The sequence below is a fragment of the Entelurus aequoreus genome, linkage group LG03 (assembly GCF_033978785.1).
Source record: "Entelurus aequoreus isolate RoL-2023_Sb linkage group LG03, RoL_Eaeq_v1.1, whole genome shotgun sequence".
Taxonomy (NCBI): domain Eukaryota; kingdom Metazoa; phylum Chordata; class Actinopteri; order Syngnathiformes; family Syngnathidae; genus Entelurus; species Entelurus aequoreus.
In genome coordinates, this window is record NC_084733.1 from 70894442 (window position 1) to 70918767 (window position 24326).

A 24326-nucleotide genomic window follows, 5' to 3' on the forward strand; every position below is an offset into this window, starting at 1 on the left:
GCAGAGGATCTGTTCTATATTATCCTTTTGTAACACTGCGTTGCCTATCGTCTCTTTTCAACGTCATGCCTTCGCATTCCTAGTGCTGCGACCGAGGTTCACATATTTCCTTCCTCAAGGGGGGAAAAGGGGGAATAAAAAACATATTTGAGTGGTAATCGTAAACTCCTTACGGGGCTTGTATTCCGATGTGAAAGGGGGACTTTGAAGCCATCCAACGCAAAACTGATCACTCTTTAACCCCACATATTTTAAAGCGGACTTTGATCGGAGGTGTAAAGCTACACTGGCTTGATCTAACCGCACGATATCACGCCCGAGTGACAGCCGAGACCATAACACGACTTTCAAATAAGCCACTTTAAATTAAAGCTGACAGCTTAAAACAAACACGGGCGACTGCTTAATTAGTAAATGAAAGGAGATATTTTCATTTTTCCCTCGGAGTGTGAAAGGGCTTAAGAGGCTCACGGAAAACATTTCAGAGAGCTTTAAGATGAGAGGGAGAATCTCGCATAGGCATTTCTTAAACTAAACTACAAAGTCCTTGATCAGAAATTGAGGTTCAAGGTGAAGACAAATGTAATAAATAGTCTCTAAAGCATCGATACACTAATTTCACTGCACTAAAACTATTTTTAGTTCTCCTACTTTGTATGTGCTGACATATCAGGCGAGTTTCATCATCCTTGCAGACAGGATTTGGTGTTTTTGTGCCTGCATGTGTTTTTCCCCCCTCTCAAAGTCCCTGCGGTCATCACAGCAGAATATATTGAGCGCATTATGGATATGAATCCTGGGCCTAGACACGCAGTACAAGGGTCAGTGCTTGCAGGCTTTGCGTTAGTTCCACACTTCATTGCCATAAAGCAATAATACACAACCCTGTTAACTGTCCCTTCCTTATAGAAAACTGGGGGATGAGTGTAATTGAATATGGTGTACTTTTGGGTGGGGGCGCGTGTAATTTTTTTTGCCTGTTTAAAAAAAAAAAAGACCCTTGTTTTGGGTTTTTGGAGACACTAATAAAGATGGTTTATGATTTTTTTTTTACACACATAAATAAGTGGCTTGTAAGTCCTTTGGGCAAAATATGCAAGTTTTCAAGTTACTTTGTGATTTGTTGTGATAGTAAATATCATACTCTACTACCGTCTTTAGACAATAATGATACAGGAGATGTACTAATTTAATTCACCAATGCCGAATAAAAATTGGTTTGGAAGGCTCGGATAAGTGACCGTGCTATCATATTGTGTAAAAAGGCTTGAAGAACCTTCATGGGTTTACTGAAAAAAATGTTGAATGCCTAAAGGGAAATGTTTGTTTACTCTTGTGTGGCAACAATGCGGATTAGAGGAGATAAAGACAACACTGCAATTTTCAATTGTCGATCATGATTCTTTTAAGAAGCAGGGTCAGAAATCCACTATGGATTTCACACACAATTGTATATTGATATCAATTATTTGAACTTGAATATACATTATATGAAATGTATTTCTACAGAAGTAAACTTTCAGAACAATTTGACTTTATTTTTGAAAACCTCAACTGTTTTATTTTTACACATATTCTGTTGTTTGTGTGTTAGAGATAGGGATGATCAGGGTTTTATGCTGCCAATTCCGATCATCCATGAGTGAAATCAGCTGTTACAGATTATATGTATCAACTGTCATTTTTGCCCTCCCTAGAGATGGGAATTGATAATATGTTTTCAGTTCCGATTCCACTTTCAATTCTTCTTAACGATTTGGTTTCTTAATGTTTCTCTTATCAATTGTTATTTGGAAAAAAAATGGTGATTAGCCTCAATGTTGTTTAATTTAGAGGTAACATGACCTTAAAAAGCCTACAGTGATGTCACATACGTAGCTTGGAACAAAACAATGTACTTTTTTGAAAATAAATGTAATAAATAAATATTCGTAGCATAGAAGAAAAAAAATTACTTTTTTTTCAAATAAATGTAATAAATAAATATTCTTCTGTAGAATTTAACAAAATAAATAATGTGAAAATTGCACAAGAATGTAACGTTTAGTAACATGTGATATTATTATTACATTCAAAGTGAAATATGTCAAGCCTTTATTGGTTGTAATTTTGATGATTTTGGCTTACAGTTTATATAAAAACCTTGAATTGAAAATTTAAGAAAATGTGGGGTTATACATTTTGCATGAAATGAGTTAATTTTACAGATTATTTGCTGACATGAATGGATTTGTACACTATATTCCCGACCAGGCCAAATTAAGGCCCGGGGGCCTTAAGCTTTTCAACCTGGCCCACCGGACATTACCAAATAGTTTTTTTAGATCTTTAAGATCGAAACTGTAGCCGCCATTATGATGTGCAGTGATGTTTTGAAATGACCGTAAGTCTTGAACTTTACAAAGTATTTTAATGGTTGGAATATGCGCTTTTGCATGATATACTAGTTACTATGGTAATCTAATTCACAGCAGCTCAGACGAGGCACCAAGCAGTGTGGGTGGGGAGCGTTTCCACAGAGTGTTTCCAGAACGGCCAGCCTGAAATGCGGGTGTCAGGGACAGACACAGAAGAAGATTTTTACAACAAAGTTGTAAAGCTTAGTGATATATCAGATGTATCAGGTTGTAGGTGTTTTTTGTTTTTTTACCCTTCGCGTTCATATTTCGCTGTGTTTGTTGCATTTTTGTTGCGTTTCATTTCATTGTAAAATATGTCGATCGAGAGGGGGTGTGACATTCATATGTTGTCAATATTCAGTGTTTTATCGTTCATAGTTAATATTGTAAATCCCACATTCTTTATGTTCATGTACATTTTAGATGTCTCATTCAGTAAAAAAAATGTTTAATTCCATTCCGTTTAACCTCTGAAGGCCTTAGTGGCCACATGCGTGGACAGCACCTTTTATTTCCAAAATTGTGTACACTACTGAATTGGGGTCTTATGCCGACATATGGATACTTATACTGCTATCTGGTGGCGTCAGAAGAGTATAACATACAATGGAATTTGAAAAGAAAAGTGTAAAAATAAAAATTAGCATGTCACTACACATGAAGTACACGTTTGTTACTTATGGACTAAGTACATCATATAAAAAGATGATTTTTAGTTTTTATTCTAATTAGGGTCCAATAAGCCCAAATAGCAAAGAGAAATAAAAAAAAATCATGTAAACAAACAGCTTGGGCCTTAAGAGGTTAAGGCGGTCTGTCATAACGTTTTTAGCTTTTAATCAGATATTATTGTGAGGTTTTGTATTAGTGTTCCTACTATATATATATATATATATATATATATATATATATATATATATATATATATATATATATATATATATATATATATATATATATATATATATATATATATATATGTATATATATATATATATATATATATATATATATATATATATATATATATATATATATATATATACACATATATATATATATATATATATATATATATATATATATATATATATATATATATATATAGATATAGATATATATATATATATATATATATATATATATATATATATATATATATATATATATATATATATATATATATATATATATATATATATATCTATATATATATATATATATATATATATATATATATAGATATAAAAAACGTGTCTTGGAGCCGGTCCCATACTAATTTTTTCTCAAAATGTGTCCGCTCGAGTCAAAATAATTGCCCAGGCCTGCCATATTCAATTTTTTTGAGTTTCACCTGTATAATATAAAGACTGAGATCAAATATGGTGGGATGAAAACATGCAACTTTTCTCTGACTACAATTAAACATTCACCTACCAAAAATTAGGAGCGTCAATTGTAGCAAATAGACCACAAACTTAAACACTGCTCGGTTTCATTCGTCTAGCGGCAGACGTGAACTGAAGGGGAACTGCCCACCTTGGAGCCAGTCTGAATATGTTTCATGCTCATCTAAATGAGAAGGCATTAATTTAAATTTAACAAGTAATAGCGCTAACATGATAGGTAGCGAGTTAGCACCTGTTGTATTCAGATGAAGTGCTAGCGTTACTCCTGCCTGGGATGAGATCGGAGCGGTTAAAAAAACGCAACTTTCATTTATAATTATGGCATGCTGTGTGTTCAAATGTTTCAACATATTGCTCGCATGTCCTCCTCTTGATGAATAGCAGCCTTATAATTATTACAAGTAGCGCTGCTGCAATCTTTTCTTATAAAAAGTTAGTATTTGTTCCGACCAGGCATCGCTATTTTAGGATTTGACGTCACTAAGCACGTTGCGTAATGACGTCATTTCCACCCGGAAGAACCGTTGAGAGAATCGCTTGACAAAATGGCAAGCGATTTCAAGAAATTGATACACTGGGAACCGGTTTCAAACAAGAACCGGTTTTCGATACAGAGTAAAATTCAGCCTGGTATTGGCAATACCGATTTTGCAAATATACATAATGTGTTTGGTAAAATTTAAAAAGTAGTGCTACTCTTGGGAATTATCTTCAAACAATATAAAATCACAAGGCAAAACAAATGATGGCGTTATTCTGCACTGAATGGTTTATGTTATTTATATTCAATTATGTATTTAGTGTCTCTAAATAGCCTACAAGAAAAGGATATCTACACTTGTTGATTTATAATATTGAGTGACTCATTTTAATTGCCAGTAACTTTCTTAAATAAACAAATAAAGTTTGCAATGGCTGTTTAAATGCAATTGCTCTATATAATTGAATGACACCTAGATTATTAATTATTTAGGAAACTTTACATGAATACATTTTGGCTTTTTTGTCCATGTGAGATTAGACCTCAAGGATGTAGTTATTTTACACTGTGTTCCTGTTACTTATATACATGATCTCAAATGACTTAAGTATCAAAAATGTTGATATTTTGATTTGAGAATCGATATTAGAGCATAAAGATTTGGTATTGGCGGTATCGATCCACACATCACTACTACTACAGGGGGTCACGAGAAAAAATAATTGAGAACCACTGTCTTAGTGTAACATGTTTAGCCTTCTCCTACAGTACAGTAGTAACACTTGTAACAAATGTACTTTATCTGCTGCAATGGAAGATTATTGACTCAGGCGAGCGGCCCTACATGTTGAATAGAGATACAGTTGGCTGCTAACCACCTCTGTGGCAGCCATTACTTCTGGTCGGCGGACTGACAATCAAACATAGGAAAACATTTAAAAACGTTGAACGGTTCCAAGAGAATCAGAATTTAAGACCCGGTTCTCATAAACGCCCAACCTTACCGGTGACGTAATAATGTTTAGTTGAAATGTATCACACTAATTACTACAGTATTATCACACCAAAAGACAAACCCATATGTATGCGAATCAGTGGGACCCCTGGCCCTTCGTTACCTGCTACTCATTTTGCTAGCTTACTCTAACCATGCACAGTGACTTTCTTTCAAAACATGATACCCCGAAGACAAAAAATGTAATTGACTTTATCATTTTTTTAAATTCCAAGGACCAGTACCGTGGGTTGGGGACCGACCTCTGGTCTAAAACACAACAAAGGCTGCTATAATGTGGCTATTTGGCGGGATTTCTGTGTGGGAAAAGGTTACTATGTCTGAGACCACCACATTGAAATAAAGGCCTTGTTCAGATAGCGGGTCAATTCTGATTTTATTTGCCAATATGTTACCTGTATCGGAATTTCTCATGTCAATGTGAACAGTGCAATTTTTAATTTTTCAAATCCAACACAGGCCTCTTTTGTATGTAGATATAAATCAGATATGCATGGGATGCAACTGCAGTATGAACGGTCGAGTCACGTTCATTCGACCAATAGGTCATCAAAAAGCAATAGGCGTTGCAATTCTGCAGTTGCAAAATAAATAATTGACAGAAAGTAGGCCAAAATAATATGTTTTAGGAACTCAAGTCAATATTATACCACTCTTGCCTCTGACGGCTCGTGTAGTCAGGTGGTTTGGCCCCCCGCCTTTATCTGCATTAGAGGCGAGTGTGCTGACCACTGAGTTAAAAGCCCGGTCTGGCTGACACAGCAGCCAGCACACTCTTAAAGTCGTCAGGGAGTGATGTTCACTAACGTACACATGGCCCAGCCACACTGGCTGACTCCCATTACACTTTTTTCAAATGTTCTTGTAATCAGACCAGAGGTGGGTAGTAACGTGCTACATTTACTCCGTTACATCTACTTGAGTAACTTTTGGGATAAATTGTACTTCTAAGAGTAGTTTTAATGCAACATACTTTTACTTTCGGACGTGCTGTAATGAAACAACTGGAAACGTTTCATGCATTACATTGTATCGTATGCATGTCCGAAATAAACTGAAACTGAACTGAACTGAACTTTTACTTGAGTATATTTATAGAGAAGAAACGCTACTTTTACTCCGCTCCATTTATCTACATTCAGCTCGCTACTCGCTACTGATTTTTATCGATCTGTTAATGCACGCTTTGTTTGTTTTGGTTTGTCAGACAGACCTTCAAAGTAGGATCTATTGCAGGGGTCGGGAACCTTTTTGGCTGAGAGAGCAATGAAAGACAAATATTTTAAAATGTATTTCCGTGAGAGCCATATAATATTTTTTAACACTGAATACAACTAGATGCGTGCATTTTTAAGTAAGACCAACATTTTTAGAGTATAATAAGTCTCTTATTCTTTTTAATAACATTGTTATTCTGAAGCAAACCAATAATAAATAAAATACTTCTTACCATTAATGCGACTTCTTGAACAGGTGCGGTAGAAAACGGATGGATGGATTAAAATGCATGAGAATGTTTTATATTTTGAACGATACATTTAATACTGTGATTACCAGCTGAATTATTCATTACTTATCGTATTAAGCAATGTCAGCTAAGATTTATCTGAGAGCCAGATGTAGTCATCAAAAGAGCCACATCTGGCTCTAGAGCCATAGGTTCCCTACCCCTGATCTATCGCATGCCTGCGTTTCACCAATCAAATACAGTCACTGGTGACGTTTGACTCAGTTTCACCAATCAAATGCAGTCACTGGTGACGTTTGACTCTGTTTCACCAATCAAACAGAGCCAGGCGGTCACATGCGGCAAACAACAAGCTTAAGCTTACATGAACTCAACGTCAAATTTGAGGAAGCACATCGCGGTAAGTAACGTTAGTAGATATTTTGGCTGTCACTGTAGGCTGATGTTAGCTTCCCTGCTATGAATCATTGTCAAATGTACATCGTGTGGGGACATTTATTAACGCACTGCAGCCTCATAGACACACACACACACACACACACACACACACACACACACACACACACACACACACATGCATAGAAACACCAATCAGAAGTGCACAGTGTGTTTACCATGAATTGATTAACGTGGACCCCGACTTAAACAAGTTCAAAAACTTATTCGAGTCTTACCGTTTAGTGGTCAATTGTACGGAATATGTACTGTAATGTGCAATCTACTAATACAAGTATTATTATTATTATTTAATATATATTATTGTTTTAGTTGCTTAAGAGATATTCCTGGCTCTGAATTTGTTCATTGCTATTTTTATGTTTTTGTGCATTATTTGTTGCCGTCATCATTAAACGAACAGGTTACTCATCAGTTACTCAGTACTTGAGTAGTTTTTTCACAACATACTTTTTACTTTTACTCAAGTAAATATTTGGGTGACTACTCCTTACTTTTACTTGAGTAATAAATCTCTAAAGTAACAGTACTCTTACTTGAGTACAATTTCTGGCTACTCTACCCACGTCTGAATCAGACCATATTTTCGGTATATTAGATGGAATTTTTACCGACATACACCGAATATATGGACTGATTACAAGAACATTTTAAAAAGTATATGAATAAGAAGACATAATAAACCTTTTTGAGTGACTTTTCGGCGCAGACGTTGAAATGCCCCACAAACTGCAAGAGCTAAAATGCTTGCCCTCTTCCTTCTTAATCTTTTACGCACAATAATTCAGTTTAGAAAAATGTTGACTTTGATTGCAAAAAAAATCCTTGAAATTGCCACTATTGCCCCAGGACTGAGACTTACTCGAATTAGAGCCATGTTTACGAGTGACATCATGACATCACGTCTGCATGCGGGTCAGTTTGCGTTCACAATAGACATTGCCTTTATTTTTCTGTAATGTGAACGACTACATAAAAAGATCGGATTTGACGACAAAAACAAATTGGACATCCTACCCCCGAAATTGTATCGTTTTTAGACATAACATAATTTAACACATTTAATAATAAGTCCAAACAGAAGCAACCATGCACAGCACAGTACACATGATGTGGAAACTCAGTACTGCCCGATCATTCACATATTACACCTGACAAAAGGGTAATACAAAGCGACAACTTCAATGACCTGCCTAATCTGCACAATAGGTCATGTCTGTGTTTGAGTTTGAGTTTGAGTTTGAGTTTGAGTTTATTTCGAACATGCAAGCATACAACATGATACATCACAATTTCCAGTTTCTCTTTTCAACATGTTCGAAAAGGAGTAGGAAGAAGCAGAGCTTATTTAATCCTACCCCTTTTCTTTACATAACAGTTGCTGAAACTTTTTTTATTCACTTCCTGTTCTCAATTTTTTCACAATGAACTCCATATGTAATCACAATAAAAATAAATAAATAAATAATAGTAAGAATTTAATAATAATAATTGGTGAAGAAAGTCATATTTCATATGATGAGATAAGTAAGATTACTTTAAGAATGGATGAATGAATGGATGAAATAAATTGAAAATGTTTGTCATGGTTCTTCTTCTTTGTACTTTGTAAACACTTTAAGTTTGAAGAGTTTCTTGAAGTGGATCATATTAGTACATTGTTTGATTGCTTTGCTTAATCCATTCCATAATTTAATTCCACATACTGATATACTGAAGGTCTTAAGTGTTGTACGTGCGTACAAATGTTTTAAATTACATTTTTCTCTAAGATTATATTTCTCCTCTTTTGTTGAGAAGAATTGTTGTATATTCTTGGGTAGCAGGTTATAGTTTGCTTTGTGCATAATTTTAGCTGTTTGCAAATTCACTATGTCGTGGAATTTCAGTATCTTTGATTCAATAAATAAAGGATTTGTATGTTCTCTATATCCAACATGATGTATTATTCTAACTGATCTTTTTTGTAACACCGTTAATGAATGAAGTGTACTTTTGTAATTATTTCCCCATATTTCTACACAGTAGCTCAGATATGGTAACACTAGTGAGCAGTATAGACTATGAAGTGATTTTTTGTCTAGAACATGTTTTGCTTTATTCATTATTGACGTGTTTCTTGCTACTTTATGTGTCATGTTGTTGTGTAAACAAACCCCTTGATTACATGACGAGAATAATGTCACAGAAATGTGAAAATAAGGATTTCAAGGTCAACATTAAAAAGATGAACATGGATTTTAAAAAAGTCAACACTTACTACCGTAACATATTATCCCCTAAAAACGTTAGATAGGGACAAGAGAAAGTACCTTCTCGTCGTCCTCTTCATCCTCACATATGCTCATGTTCACCTACGAGAAAATAAGAGGGTAGAGAGACGTTCAAACGAAAGGTGCATGTGGGCACTGGAGCATTTTTAACAAACACAGTGTAATGAAATTTTCTTTGAGTACGTTCACCCCTATTGGGAGAGGCTCGTTTCCATAGAGACCGCATCACAGGGGTGACCTCGCACAAAGGGAGAGGTGAAAGAGGGCCTTCTTCACAAGAGCAATGTCACACCAAAGCAATCTCATTTCTCCCCAACATAAGCACACAGAAAAACAGGAGGAAACACACAAACACACACACACACACACACACACACAGGCGCACACATTTAATTTGGATGTTGTTGCCTATATCACTTTAAATCAAGTCAGCCCTGACCCAACTGTGGCACACACTGTGACATTCCCTGAGAACAGAGCTTTTGTCATTGCCAGCCAGAGGGTCACAAAAAGCGGGCGAGAGGGAGTCTCCGCACTGGAAGTGGGGGCTTTAACATTGCCCAGGGATACAACCTCCGCCCGCGACCATAGACACACTCATGAAGAGGGGGCATCACTTTGGGGAGGACGTGTGAGCCAGGCCAGGCTTGTGGCTTACAGTGAGAAAACGGGTGGGGGGGTGGGGGGTGGCAGTCGGGAGTGTGAACAGCATTAACCTTCAGAGGCCTGTGTAGGGCAAACATCAACCCCATGGCAGTGGACAGGCTCTGTTGACACGACAGCAGGCCAGTAAAACGTTTTTCTTTATCAAAAAGATCACAGACCTGGCAAAATCGTTCAAAAATACACTATATTGCCAAAAGTATTTGGCCACCCATCCAAATGATCAGAATCAGGTGTCCTAATCCCTTGACCCGGCCACAGGTGTATAATATCAAGCACTGGGGACGGCGTGGCGAAGTTGGTAGAGTGGCCGGGCCAGCAATCGGAGGGTTTCTGGTTACTGGGGTTCAATCCCCACCTTCTACCATCCTAGTCACGTCCGTTGTGTCCTTGGGCAAGACACTTCACCCTTGCTCCTGATGGCTGCTGGTTAGCGCCTTGCATGGCAGCTCCCGCCATCAGTGTGTGAATGTGTGTGTGAATGGGTGAATGTGGAAATACTGTCAAAGGGCTTTGAGTACCTTGAAGGTAGAAAAGCGCTATACAAGTATAACCCATTTATCATTTATTTATCATTTACTTAGGCATGGAGACTGTTTCGACAAACGTTTGTGAAAGAACTGTCATATGATGCCACCTGTGCAACAAATCCAGTCGTGAAACTTCCTTGCTCCTAAATATTCCAACGTCAACTGTCGGCTTTATTATAAGAAAATGGAAGAGTTTGGGAACAACAGCAACTCAGCCACCAAGTGGTAGGCCACGTAAACTGACAGAGAGGAGTCAGCGGATGCTGAAGCGCATAGTGCAAAGAAGTCGCCGACTTTCTGCACAGTCAGTTGCTACAGAGTTCCAAATTTCATGTGACCTTCCAATTAGCCCACGTACAGTACGCAGAAAGCTTCATGGAATGGGTTTCCATGGCCGAGCGGCTGTGTCTAAGCCATACATCACAAAGTCCAATGCAAAGCGACGGATGCAGTGGTGTAAAGCACGTCGCCACTGGACTCTAGAGCAGTGGAGACGCCTTCTCTGGAGTGATGAATCACACTTTTCCAACTGGCAATCTGATGGACCAGTCTGCGTTTGGAGTTTGCCAGGAGAACGGTACATTTTGGACTGCATTGTGCCGAGTGTGAAATTTGGTGGAGGAGGAATTATGGTGTGGGGTTGTTTTTCAGGAGTTGGGCTTGGCCCCTTAGTTCCAGTGAAAGGAACTTTGAATGCTCCAGGATACCAAAACATTTTGGACAATTCCATGTTCTCAACCTTGTGGGAACAGTTTGGAGCGGGCCCCTTCCTCTTCCAACATGACTGTGCACCAGTTCACAAAGCAAGGTCCATAAAGACATGGATGACAGAGTCTGGTGTGGATGAACTTGACTGGCCTGCACAGAGTCCTGACCTGAACCCGATAGAACACCTTTGGAATGAAATGCAACGGAGACTCAGAGGCAGGCCTTCTCGACCAACATCAGTGTGTGACCTCACCAATGCGCTTTTGGAAGAATGGTCGAAAATTCCTATAAACACACTCCGCAACCTTGTGGACAGCCTTCCCAAAAGAGTTGAAGCTGTAATAGCCGCAAAAGGTGGACAGACATCATATTGAAGCCTACGGGTAAGAAATGGGCTGGCAATACAAGTTCATATGTGAGTCAAGGCAGGTGGCCAAATAATTTTGGCAATATAGTGTATGTCATGGCAAGGTGATATCATGACGTGGTGACACTTTGTACAGAAACATCCTGTATAACAATGTGTTTGATACCTTCCAATCAGGCTTTAGGCCCCATCACAGCACTGAAACAGCTCTATAAAGGTGACAAACGATATTTGCCTGAACACAGACTCTGGAAAAGTCTCAGTCTTGGTTCTGCTTTACCGGAGCGCTGCCTTTGACACCGTTGACCATACTATCTTTATACAGAGGTTAGAAAACTGGGTGGAAACACCCGGTTCTGTTCTTAACTGGTTCAAGTCCTATCTGCATCACAGGTCATACAGTACTTTGTTAAAATTGGTAACTGTGTCTCTGACCAAATGGGTATGACCTGTGGGGTTTCTCAGGGCTCCATTTTGGGACCCCTGTTGTTCGACTTGTACATGCTGCCAGTAGGTCAGCTAATACGCAGCTTCAATGTATCCTACCACAAATATGCAGATGACACAAAGAGCTGTGTGTCATTAACGGCAGGTGAACGTTGGCCTGATGTTGATTCATAACAATTTTCTTCAGCTAAACTCAGACAAAGCTGAAATCATTATCTTTGGCCAACAGAAGCAAAGACAAACTGTTATAAGTCACCTTGGGACTCTCTCCCTGAAATTTAATAATCAGGTTAGAAATTTAGGGGTAATAATGGACTCAAACTTGAACTTTAACAGCCACATTAAGTCAATAACATCTGCAGCTTTTTACCACCTGAAACATTGCAAAAATCAGAGGAATAATGTTTAAATCAGACTGAGAAAGAAAAATTCATGCCTTTGTCTCCAGCAGGTTAGACTACTGCAATGGCCTCCTCAATGGGCTCTCTAAACAAGCTATAAAGCAGCTGCAGTACATCCAAAATGCTGCTGCTTGAGTCCTGACTAGAACCAGGAAATACGACCATATTTGTCTAGTGCTTACTGTAGGTCACTACACTGGCTTCCTGTTGCTCAGAGAATGAACTTTAAAACAGCTCTCGTTGTGTACAAGTCTTTTCATGTTCTTGTGCCAAAGTACATGTCTGACATGTTAGAACCATATGAAACCTCTCGAGCTCTGAGAATTTTAGGGAGTGGTCTGCCGATGGTGCCTAGAGTAAAGCCGAACTACGTTTCAGTTTTATGCCTAAAATCTGGAATAGTATTCCTGAAGGTGAGAAACAGCCCTCAATGTTTGCAATGTGATCAAATAAATGGATTATACTTATATAGCACTTTTCTACCTTCAAGTACTTTAACACTATTTCCACATTCACCCATTCACACACACACACACACACACACACACACATTCACACACTGATGGGGCAAGGGTGAGGTGTCCTTCTTTATCTTCCACGTTCAATAATTCGTCTCAAAAAATGTTGACTTTGATTGCACAAAATCCTTGAATTTGCCACAAATGTGCCAGTACTGAGACTTACTAGAATTGGAGCCATTTTTACTTTCATAAACACTGCAGCACATGCAATGTCATGTCTGCATGCGGGTCAGATTGTGTTTACAATAGTCACCGCATTATTTTTGTAATGTGAACGACTACATAAAAAGATTGGATTTGGAAAAAAAATTGGAATTGGACATCCTACCCTGCAGTGTGAACGTAGCTCAATATTTTGGCAAAGAATGATGACGCTAACCGCTATTTGATGACATATTGGTCGGACGGGACCGGAGCATTCAGACTGCAGTCGCATTGCATACATATTTGATTTGCAGTATAGCCACATACATATACATATAAAAAGTAACAACCATGGTGACATCTCAAACTTCTAGTACACGTGGTCTTTTTTTCAATAATTCGCTCCTCCTCCATTTCACAGTTACAAGCTCATGAAACTGCATGCACTTTGCACGGCCCATTAATATTATTTTTATAATGTTATTTTCATGATCGTGAGAAGCCAAAATCAGAATCAAAATTTGATTAAATGTCCAGCCTTATCTCATACTGTACCACCTCATGAGTTTTGTCCTCTATTTTTGTTGCAACTGTTCTTATTAAGCCTACACTCTAATACAGGGGTGTCCAAAGTGCGGCGCGGGGGCCATTTGCAGCCCGCAGGTAATTTTTTAACGGCCCCACGGCACATTCTAAAAATACGATGAAAAAAAAATTAAAAACATAAAAAGTGGTATAAAAGAGCAAACAGGTGAAATGTAACAAGAAAATGTTGCATTATTTAATAACGCAAAGCTGCCATGCAGGCTGTTTCTTTCTTTAAAAAATAATAATGAATCAAAATCAATGTCATTATGAATGATTGACCTATTCAAGGCTCCATTTACTTCACGTTAAATATTCCACTTTGAGATATTTTGGGGGGAAAATGTTGCATATTTTTTGATTGCCATTTAAAAAACAAAGTTTTTTTAAAGAAGGGCCTAAAACAAACAAACAAAAAACATAAACAACAATAAAACTTATAATTGACGGATAGATCTGAAGTTGATCTTGAGACTATTGTGGTAAAAGTTAAAAAAAATTTTGGATTTGTGTTTTTAAACTTTACTGAGCAGTACCCTTTTGGATCCCCAATCATTATAGTGGGACTTTTTTTTTTTTTAAGCGTCATTGCTCAAAAAATAATGAATTAAAATCAATGTTGTTATGAGTTATTGTCCTTTTTAAGACTCCAATTATTATATAATCTCAAATATTTCACTTTAAAATTTTATTGGGGGAAAATATTACATATTTTGTGTTTTTTTCCATAAAAAAACACGGTTTTCCTTGACAAAAATGGCATACAACTTAAATCTTTAAAAGCGTTATATTGACAGATAGACCTAATGTTGATCTAGAGATTTAAACCTTGAATAATAATAATAATACTAATACTAAATAATGACACATTTTTAATATTTTTTTTGACCAAAACCTTTTGGGGTCCCCGGGATCAAGTCTGAGTGGAGGCGGCCTAAATGTATCTTTTTTATACGTATATTGTATTGGTTTTTAAAATAAAAAATATCAAAATGGCCCCCGCTTGCTTTGATTTTTCAGTGCGCGGCCCTCAGTGGAAAAGTTTTGGACATCCCTGCTCTAATAAGTCATCCATGGGACCTGTTCCAATGACTTATATTATTGTGTTACTGGAAGTACAACATTTGCATTGTTTGTTAGAGCCTAATTGTATGTGCTTTAGTTGTGAATTTAATCTTTAGCTTGACTCAAGAACTCAGAATGATGAATTAGGTTAAAATACACCCTTGTTAAGAGGGACATTTCCTAATTAAAACAACTATAGTGAACATGTAGTTGCACTGACACAAAAAAACACTCCCACCACTCAATTTTTTGACTCGGCACCTGGCTCCACTGTCCTTGTGAAGCTACATTTTTAAGGCGGTATTACTTTAAAATTACTCCATAATGATCTCCAAAGGATTAACTTCACATGATTTTGGTGTTTTAATGTGAATAATTTAAGAGACATAATCGGTAGATTGATTGATTAGCAAAGTAACCTATATGCAGACCAAGATATTTCATTGTTTATTTTTCAATATGAAGATGTTGTGAACAGTGTAATTAAAAAGTACTGTAATTGTGTACTGCAACAATCGTTGTTGTTGTGTTTTGTTGTTTTGTGTTTTTATGTCTGATTTCTAATGTTAAATCATACTGACATACCATATAATATCCGTTTTTTCTGAAGTCTTGAATATTTTATAGACTTTACCAGGAATATGAAACATTGTTGCAAGGTCCTTGTTGACAGTTTTAAGCAGCTTTACCAGTAACACAGTGGTTTTATAAATGTTTTCATAAGTTGCCAGGCAGCGTAGTTAAATTTGAAATGTTGACGTACACACGAAAGTACACAATAAATAGAGTTTGTCGTCATGTTTGTTTGTGATAATTTATTTGTAAAAAATGTTTGAATGCAAAATAAAGTTATGTTAAAGGCCTACTGAAACGCACTACTACCGACCACGCAGTCTGATAGTTTATATATCAATGATGAAATCTTAACATTGCAACACATGCCAATACGGCCGGGTTAACTTATAAAGTGCAATTTTAAATTTCCCGGGAAACTTCCGCTTGAAAACGTCTAGGTATGATGACGTTTGCGCGTGACGTCAATGGTTGAAGCGGAAGTATTCGGACACATTGTATCCCAATACAAACAGCTCTGTTTTCATCGCAAAATTCCACAGCATTCTGGACATCTGTGTTGGTGAATCTTTTGCAATTTGTTTAATGAACAATGAAGACTGCAAAGAAGAAAGCTGTAGGTGGGATCGGTGTATTAGCGGCCGGCTGCAGCAACACAACCAGGAGGACTTTGAGTTGGATAGCAGACACGCTATCCGACGCTAGCCGCCGACCGCATCGATGATCGGGTGAAGTCCTTTGTCGCGCCGTCGATCGCTGGAACGCAGGTGAGCACGGGTGTTGATGAGCAGATGAGGGCTGGCGTAGGTGGAGCGCTAATGTTTTTATCATAGCTCTGACGAGGTCCCGTAGCTAAGTTTGCTTCAATGGCGTCGTTAGCAACAGCATTGCTAGGCTTCGACAGGCGGCACAGCATTAATCGTGTGGTTACAGGTCCAGTGTTTGGTTCGGTGTCTCCTGATAGTAGTATTGTTGATCTTCTGTCTATCCTTCCAGTCAGGGGCTTATTTATTTTGTTTCTATCTGCATGTAAGCACGATGCTATCACGTTAGCTCCGTAGCTAAAGTGCTTCACCGATGTATTGTCGTGGAGATAAAAGTCACTGTGAATGTCAAATTCACGTTCTCGACTCTCATTTTCAAGAGGATATAGTATCCGAGGTGGTTTAAAATACAAATCCGTGATCCACAATAGAAAAAGGAGAAAGTGTGGAATCCAATGAACCCTTGTACCTAAGTTACGGTCAGAGCGAAAAAAGATACGTCCTGCACTGCACTCTAGTCCTTCACTCTCACGTTCCTCATCCACAAATCTTTCATCCTCGCTCAAATTAATGGGGTAATCGTCGCTTTCTCTGTCCGAATCGCTCTCGCTGCTGGTGTAAACAATGGGGAAATGTGAGGAGCCCTTCAACCTGTGACGTCACGCTACTTCCGGTAGGGGCAAGGCTTTTTTTTACCAGCGACCAAAAGTTGCGGACTTTATCGTCGATGTTCTCTACTAAATCCCTTCAGCAAAGATATGGCAATATCGCGAAATGATCAAGTATGACACATAGAATGGATCTGCTATCCCCGTTTAAATAAAAAACATTCATTTCAGTAGGCCTTTAAGCTAACTTAAAAATATTGTACATACAACAAAGAAATTCAAAATGTAAACATTTTAAAATGGGTTAAACGTGTGACACAATATCAATGGAAGCAACTAAAATAAGTAAGCAATGAACTCAAAAATGTAGATCAATGCACATATTTATTGAGTAGGTCTTCAGTTAATAAAATGTTTTATTGTTGAGAAATTTAAGTTGCCTAAAATCAACAGAAGAAATTAGTTGAAGACAATTTCACTTCAGTCGATACAATAAAAAGACTCATGGAGAGGGTTGCCTTAATTTTTTCTCGTTGGGTTAGGTCACTCCTTTTTAGAGTGTAGATAAGAACTTTACTGTATATGTTTATTAATAATAAGCGAACTGTAAACCCTGTCAGTGATTTTGTAGTACCAGTGCCAACTACAGGGGTCATTTTCACTCACCAGGTCGGGGTTGGAGTTCCTCCCACTGAGCTGCAAGTAGTTCCAGCCGATAAGTAGAAGCAGGAAAAGGGGGAACATGAAGAGCTCCGAGTACCAAACTGTCACCAGAAAGATCTGAGGAGACACGACATGACGGATTAAATGTGATGCAGCTCATCACAGTCAAGTACTCTCAAATCCCAGTGGGCCCGCACCCAAAACAAAATATGAAATTGATTTAAGCACATTCTAAATCTCTTGAAAAGCACTAATGACTGTGAAGCCTTTTGAGAGTTTGGCAACAAGATGATGTCTGAAATTTCAGCGACAACTTTTAATATCTGGTAAAATCCTATTTATACACACGCAGCACTGGCGCTCTTCTTGCTGAACAGAAAGTATGACAGATAGGCGCGGTATGCCGTCTTTTTAACTAGCACATCAAATCCTCTTAGAAATCAGAGGCGTTGAGGAGCTCTGACGAGGCACATATGGCAAACCGTAGGAGCATTTGCAACGTTTACCCCCTCCGTGGCGATGATACTGACCCCTGGTAGAAATAAGACGGATCACGCTGAATGAGTAATCCCTTATAATTCTGCAAAGGAGTGGCGCTAAGCACGCCGCACAAGACCGCTGCATTTCACAGCAGACCACTAATTGGATGGCTGCTTTTAAACCCATTTAGTGACAGTCTAATGAGGCTGCCTCCAACTGAAATGATGATGAACGTGTGAAGAGGATCACACTCCACGCTTGACGGAGATGAGGTGGGAAAGAAAATATTCTCCACATTAAGTCAGAGTCTATATTGGAGCGACTATGCTCCAACTTGTACGCTGTAGCTATTCTGATCAAAAAACATCCATTTTTGCTGTATACTTGAAGTGGAATATGTACATGCAAACAAAACTAGCTTCATCCATGCCTGCAGTTAAGCTAAAATCCTACAATTAACTGAACTTTTAACCAGCAATTTTAATAACAATATATTAACCAGCTTTTTCTTTGACATTTTGCAGGTAAGAGGAGAAGACGAAAAGAACACACACTACACACACCAGGCAGGAACACCATAAGCACCAAACTAGTTAACTGTGGCTGGATGAAAATGTTTATGTTTTAAGCCAATTTACATATTTTTACACTTGTGTGTAGAGAGGTGTTTGGATGTCGTCATCACAGTAACACCTTTAAAAGCTGAGTGACTGACTAAACTATCTAGTAGATACAACCATGGCAGTACTACAACACACCTGAAACAGTTATCAATACTAGTTATTACTTACCCATCCATTTAATCCACTATATGACCCTCCCTAGTGTGCCTCTGATTGGCTCGCCAGTGTCTGACTATGGCTGTAACCCAGACCGCTCTGGCTGCAGTGCCCTCTGCTGGTTGTTCAGGGGAGTGTGTAATTCCACATTTATTTGTGCATCTGGTTTGTGGTAGGAATGTCTCATCGACACAAAAGCAAAAAAGCGATCCACATATGCAAATTCAAAATCAAGCATATTTATATTCAAATCTCAAAAATATATTTACAAAATATGCGTTTATTTATGCAAATGATTTATTCCTTTATATATCACATTTGTATTTGTATTAGTATATTTATTAATATATGCATATGTATTAATATCATATTGATACATATATATAAGTTGATGTGAGACAATTCTACTTCCATAGCGGTGGCATATGATTAGTGAGACATTTAAAAAAACAATTTCAGTGTGCTAAAATTGACAAAATGTTCAAATGTTAAATGTGTGTGTTTCTTAATTACATCAATCTCAGTACGTTTCCATGCACTAAATTAGTTTGATTTCTCAAATAGTTTGGTTTTATATATTTTCACAACGACGTGTGAAGTCCAAGTGTCCATGCACTTTCTCTAATGCGAATATTTGTCATACGCCATGTGCACTGGAGGGGACGCTTATTTCATTTTAGCGTGCTTAAATTAATTCCTTTTCTGAATGACCTACGACGTCACATTAGCCATCTGCGGATCCTTACACCTTGTTTTAAGTGATATCCGCTGTAATATTGGCACTGATTACAAATATTGCTTATGTAATGGCTATGTTGATCATAAATAGCAGACAGTATAAAGAAATTATTTTGGATTGCGCGACAAACATGATGCTACTACCAAGAATTTGTCGGGAGGATGCTAGGTCTGAGGCAAAGACAGACCGGCGATAAGAGTTTTTTCAAAGGAATTTTTGGACCAAGAATCGTGGAAACAAAACTTTTGAATGTCGAGTTCATTCATAAGGCTCTGTCAATTTTTGGAGAAGTTTTAAATTCGAAGGAAAACATCAGTCGTGCCACAGTCGATACTGTTCCAGATTAAGTTTGTTGTGGACTATCTTGCCACTTGTGCAGAATACTGAGTTATTGCAAATCAGTTTGGAGTGTAAAAATGCAGCGTGAAGAGGTTTGTGTACGCTTTATTACTCGTCTTTAATATAACTGCTTCCTTATATTTAATCTCATTTGTATTTCATTCGGGAGTCCGAATTCGGCCGGTATTTTTATCTTAAATAATTATCTTTTTTTCTATCATCGATGCACTTCAACATGTTATGTTTTTGTAATTTGTGAAGCAAATAAAAAGCATCCTCTTCATGACAAATGTTGCTACGTTTTTATTGAATGGTATTTGCGTCCGGGTTGTTTTCCGCGCATTGAGACTGGCGCATGTGAGATACGAAGGGTCCTCTGCGGCCACACACACCCACCCGAGAGATCTGGTTTCTAGTCGCATAATCAAGGTGTGTTAGTCGGACTTTTCAAAAACCGAACACAATTGGATTAGGTGTTTCTATGGGTTGTAGGAGACTTATTTAGAGCCAAACTATTTGAGAAATTGGACTAATTTAGTGCATGGACACGTACTGACTGATGCCGCCTCACAGGTTTTTTGTCAAATACCTTGATTGACTGTTTATACAAGCTGGTTTCAGGGCTGTGAGTGAAGTTTCCTACCATCAAGTTGACAATAGGAGAAATGAGAAAATATCATTGCATGTAAGTACAACACGACAGCTTGACGAGACAGTTCTCTTCTAATGAAACGAAAGCAGTTAAAATTTGATTTGACCTTTTTACAAATTTTTTTTACCTAGCTTTGGACCTTTAGATTATAGTCAAGAATTATTCCTAAGTACTTTGTATCTTTAACTTCTTGTATAGTTGAATTATCTATCGATACCTTAAATAAATTGTTTGAAGATTGGGCTTTACTTGAGAAACAAATTGAAATGGTTTTCTTAACATTCAGCATTAATTTTGATTTTTGTGTGAAGCAGCAGTAGTATAACACGATGCTAATGTTAGCTTCCAACAACGAGCTGTTAAGGGCAAAACAAAACCAACTGAGCCACTTACTAGCATTACGATTCTCCGTGGGCCATGAAGAATACAGCAATCGCTTGTTGCTAAAGATTTACACCCGCATTTGCCGGCTTCAACTATCTCGCTTATGTGCTTGAACCAAACTACGTTGTGATCATGCAATGTAAATAAACATCTGACTTAAAAGGGTTCATATTATGATTTTTATCAACACTTAAAACACTTCCATGTGGTCTACATAACATGTAATGATGGTTCTTTGGTCAAAATGTTGCATAGATTATGTTTTACAGATCATCTTCAAGACGCTTTCTGACCGTCTCTTCGGGAATGACCCGTTTTGTGGGCGGTCTTATTTACGTGCCGAAGCCCTCTTTCAGGCAAAGCCGCCTTCGTCTGCGTCTCCACCCTGTTAGCCATGTTGCCGTTTTTAGCGCTTCCATATCGAGCCTATTGACAGGTTCAAGTTCGACCTATACGCTACTTTGTATTAGAAATGGCAACAGTGGAGGATTTTAGCATACATGTGCATGTACGAGCCAGTCTGCAAGAAGATAGAGAAAATTAAGGAACTTATTGACTACAACTAAATACAAATGGAAGACTCGGGCAACGCTCTTCGGGTAAACCGCTATATGGAGCGATCTGCTAACGTACTTTAACTAAGCCAAAATCTGTCACTAAAGTCTCAAATTCCAAACGGCTCGTTTGGAGCAAGTTTTTACGATGACAAGATTGTTTCATTAATATCTCCCCCATGCTTCCACGGTTTGATTTAAAATTTCCGGGACTTTTGGAGATCTAAAATACAACAAAAACAGGTACCAATAGGTAAGAAAAGTTTGTTTGCATAACAAGGTTTTATATTTGCACCTTAGAGTCTTGTAAGATGACCGCTAACGTGGTGCAAACAATAACTCAGTAACTCAGGAATCACATTTGTCTACATCTTCATCTCCCCGCACACAACACTGTCGTCAAGCGCTCCAAAAAAAACAAGAGTAAATTGCTGTACGGTAGACCCTGTCTGATTGCAATTCTTGTCTTTTAGAATTTATGGCACATTGTTTGATTTGACTATTTTTCCAGAATATCAAAGTGAAACTGACGAAATACATTTTATTAAAAAGTATATTTGTGTTAACTTTAGTTACTTGTGTCAATACTTGGACTTTGGAGTTTGTTTTCCCGGAATGCAAAGGAAAGTTGGCGCGGGCAAGGCGTGAATGTAAGTACATGATTTATTAAAACACTAACAAACTACAAAAAAGGAAGCAAACAAAAGGCGCGCACAATGGCGGAGAACAAACTTGACTAATGAAACCAAAAGACTAGCACAAAGGCAGAAACTATGAACACGAAACAAAAATACTTACTGTGGCATGGCATGAAGCATGAACTATGGTAAACAGGAATATCATGGGTAGCAGTAGCATGGATGGATAGATAATGTCACCAGGCCGATCAGCAGTGACATGATTAGTGACAGGTGCGCGAGTGCAAAGCGTGAGACAGGTGCGTGACATGACAGGTGAAAACTAATGGGTAGCTATGGTGACAAAACAAACAAGAGTGCACAAAGAGTCCAAAAACGAAACCAAACATGACTAAAACAAAAACATGATCAACAGACATGACAACTTGCTAAAAATATTTTTAGTTCGATAATGTGTCTTAATATTGTCACGGTATCAGATTGGGGCTAGAAATGGAATGGGACCTGAGGCACATCCCTACTTGTGTGACAGTAATGTATGTTAAAAAAAAACGAGGATGAGGATATTTTATTTCGTGCATCGTTTTCCTAGGTCATTAAAGTTGAGTGTTTAACAGGACACTGGTCAAATTGTTTTTACAATTTGACTCTGGAAAATGTTACTTACATTTATTTCTAATGTTGAAAATGTTTTGCATTCCAAAAACAATGAAACCTTGGGGGTTTCACTATAATAGTAGTAAAAATCATGTTTCTAGACCTGGGCCGATATTCGATAAGTCGAGTAATCGAACAATGGACTAAAATGAACTCGATACCTTTGCCATCCTCAAACAATCGCCATGTGCTTGCGCGTTTACACGGTCATTATTTGCATCAGTTTCAGCAGCTGTGGGCGTTTGTAGTGTAGTAAATGCACACAAACAATAATGTTGAACGCTGTAAAACTCCTGATCAATCAATCAATCAATGTTTATTTATCACAAATCACAAGTGTCTCAAAGGGCTGATGGTTAGTATTACCGTATTAAATTAAAATAATCGAAAAACAGTGATTGAAAACCAAACTTAGATAAAATTATGGACCAAACTAGCGTTAGCTCCACAGCTACCTTAAATGTTGACATGAAAACAAGAGACATTAACGCCTTTCCTCATTAGGAAACAACATACTCTAATGTAAACTTGTATGTTCACATTGAACACAAAGGCTGTGCTGTTCTTGCACAAAGTGATCCATCTGTACTCGACAGTTTTAAGTTTAAACACAATGACGTCACAGAAACCGGAATTTATTTAAAAAAAAAACATTTTAAAACGTTCACAAATAAAAATATTTAAACACACAAATACAAATAATATGGGTCTTATGAAGCAAGGACCATATAATATAATGTTCCCTTTGCCAATAAAGTATATTGTGCATCAATTTTTTTAGTTATTTAAAAAAATATATGGTTAACATATTTTATTGCGTGTATAAGTACTTTTTGAGCTTATTCAGACAGAGTACATTTTATTTTTATTTTTTTTTTCTTCATATAACTTCAATATTTAAAAGTTTACTTTTCATTGTCATTACTTCAGTGGTTGATTTGATCTCAAAATAATGTTGACAATAATATCGTTTATCAGCAATAATTTGTTGTACCCCCTTTAAGTGTCAATTGTTTAAAATTTGTCAAATAAAACAAATATATGATATAATAATATCTTATTTTCCCTGGTATGCAATAAGACCAAGTTTAAGAGGAATAGGCATATAGAAAATCAATACATGAAATAAACTTTTACTTCAATTTAGGGCAAGGGGGAGTAAAAAAATAAATAAAAGTTGTGATTACTAGTGCAACATTTAAAAAGATAAGTTTATTTCTAAGCCGCGATGCTGAACCCACGCAATGCTAGCGCAGTGCAAGCGAGGCTCAAAGAGCTGGAGGCTGCACCGAGTACCAACAATATGTTAGCGTTAAGCAGGATGTGAACCACTGAGAGCTTCGGGCCTCAATAGCGGCTTCTGCAAACAGCAGATTGCTTGTGTCACACCATAACCATGCATGAGTGTGTGCACGTTTGCTCCCGGGGGCCAGTCTACCTACTGCCACACCAATGAGTAATGCAGACAAATGCCCCGAGCTTCTCCACTGTACCACTTAGCATCCTTCAATAGAGCAGTAGGTGAGCTACTAAGACTAGGACGGGTTCAGAAACGGACAATGTG

At 37.6% G+C, this 24326-nt stretch overlaps 1 protein-coding gene across 3 annotated transcripts in view; it reads right to left on the reverse strand.

Moving 5' to 3' along the window:
• Positions 1–24326, reverse strand: part of mctp2a (multiple C2 domains, transmembrane 2a) — a 120241-nt gene that overhangs the window by 34301 nt on the left and 61614 nt on the right. For 2 of the 3 annotated variants that reach the window (XR_009825345.1, XM_062042580.1), the window contains exons 18-19: positions 17544–17657; positions 9541–9582 (exon numbers count right to left, since the gene is read on the reverse strand). Coding sequence is in view for 2 of the 3 variants with exons in the window: in XM_062042580.1 (XP_061898564.1) it covers positions 9541–9582; positions 17544–17657 (156 nt within the window). In the remaining variant the exon portion in view is untranslated. The remainder of the gene's footprint in view (positions 1–9540; positions 9583–17543; positions 17658–24326) is intronic. The other variant, XM_062042581.1, reaches the window with a different exon arrangement.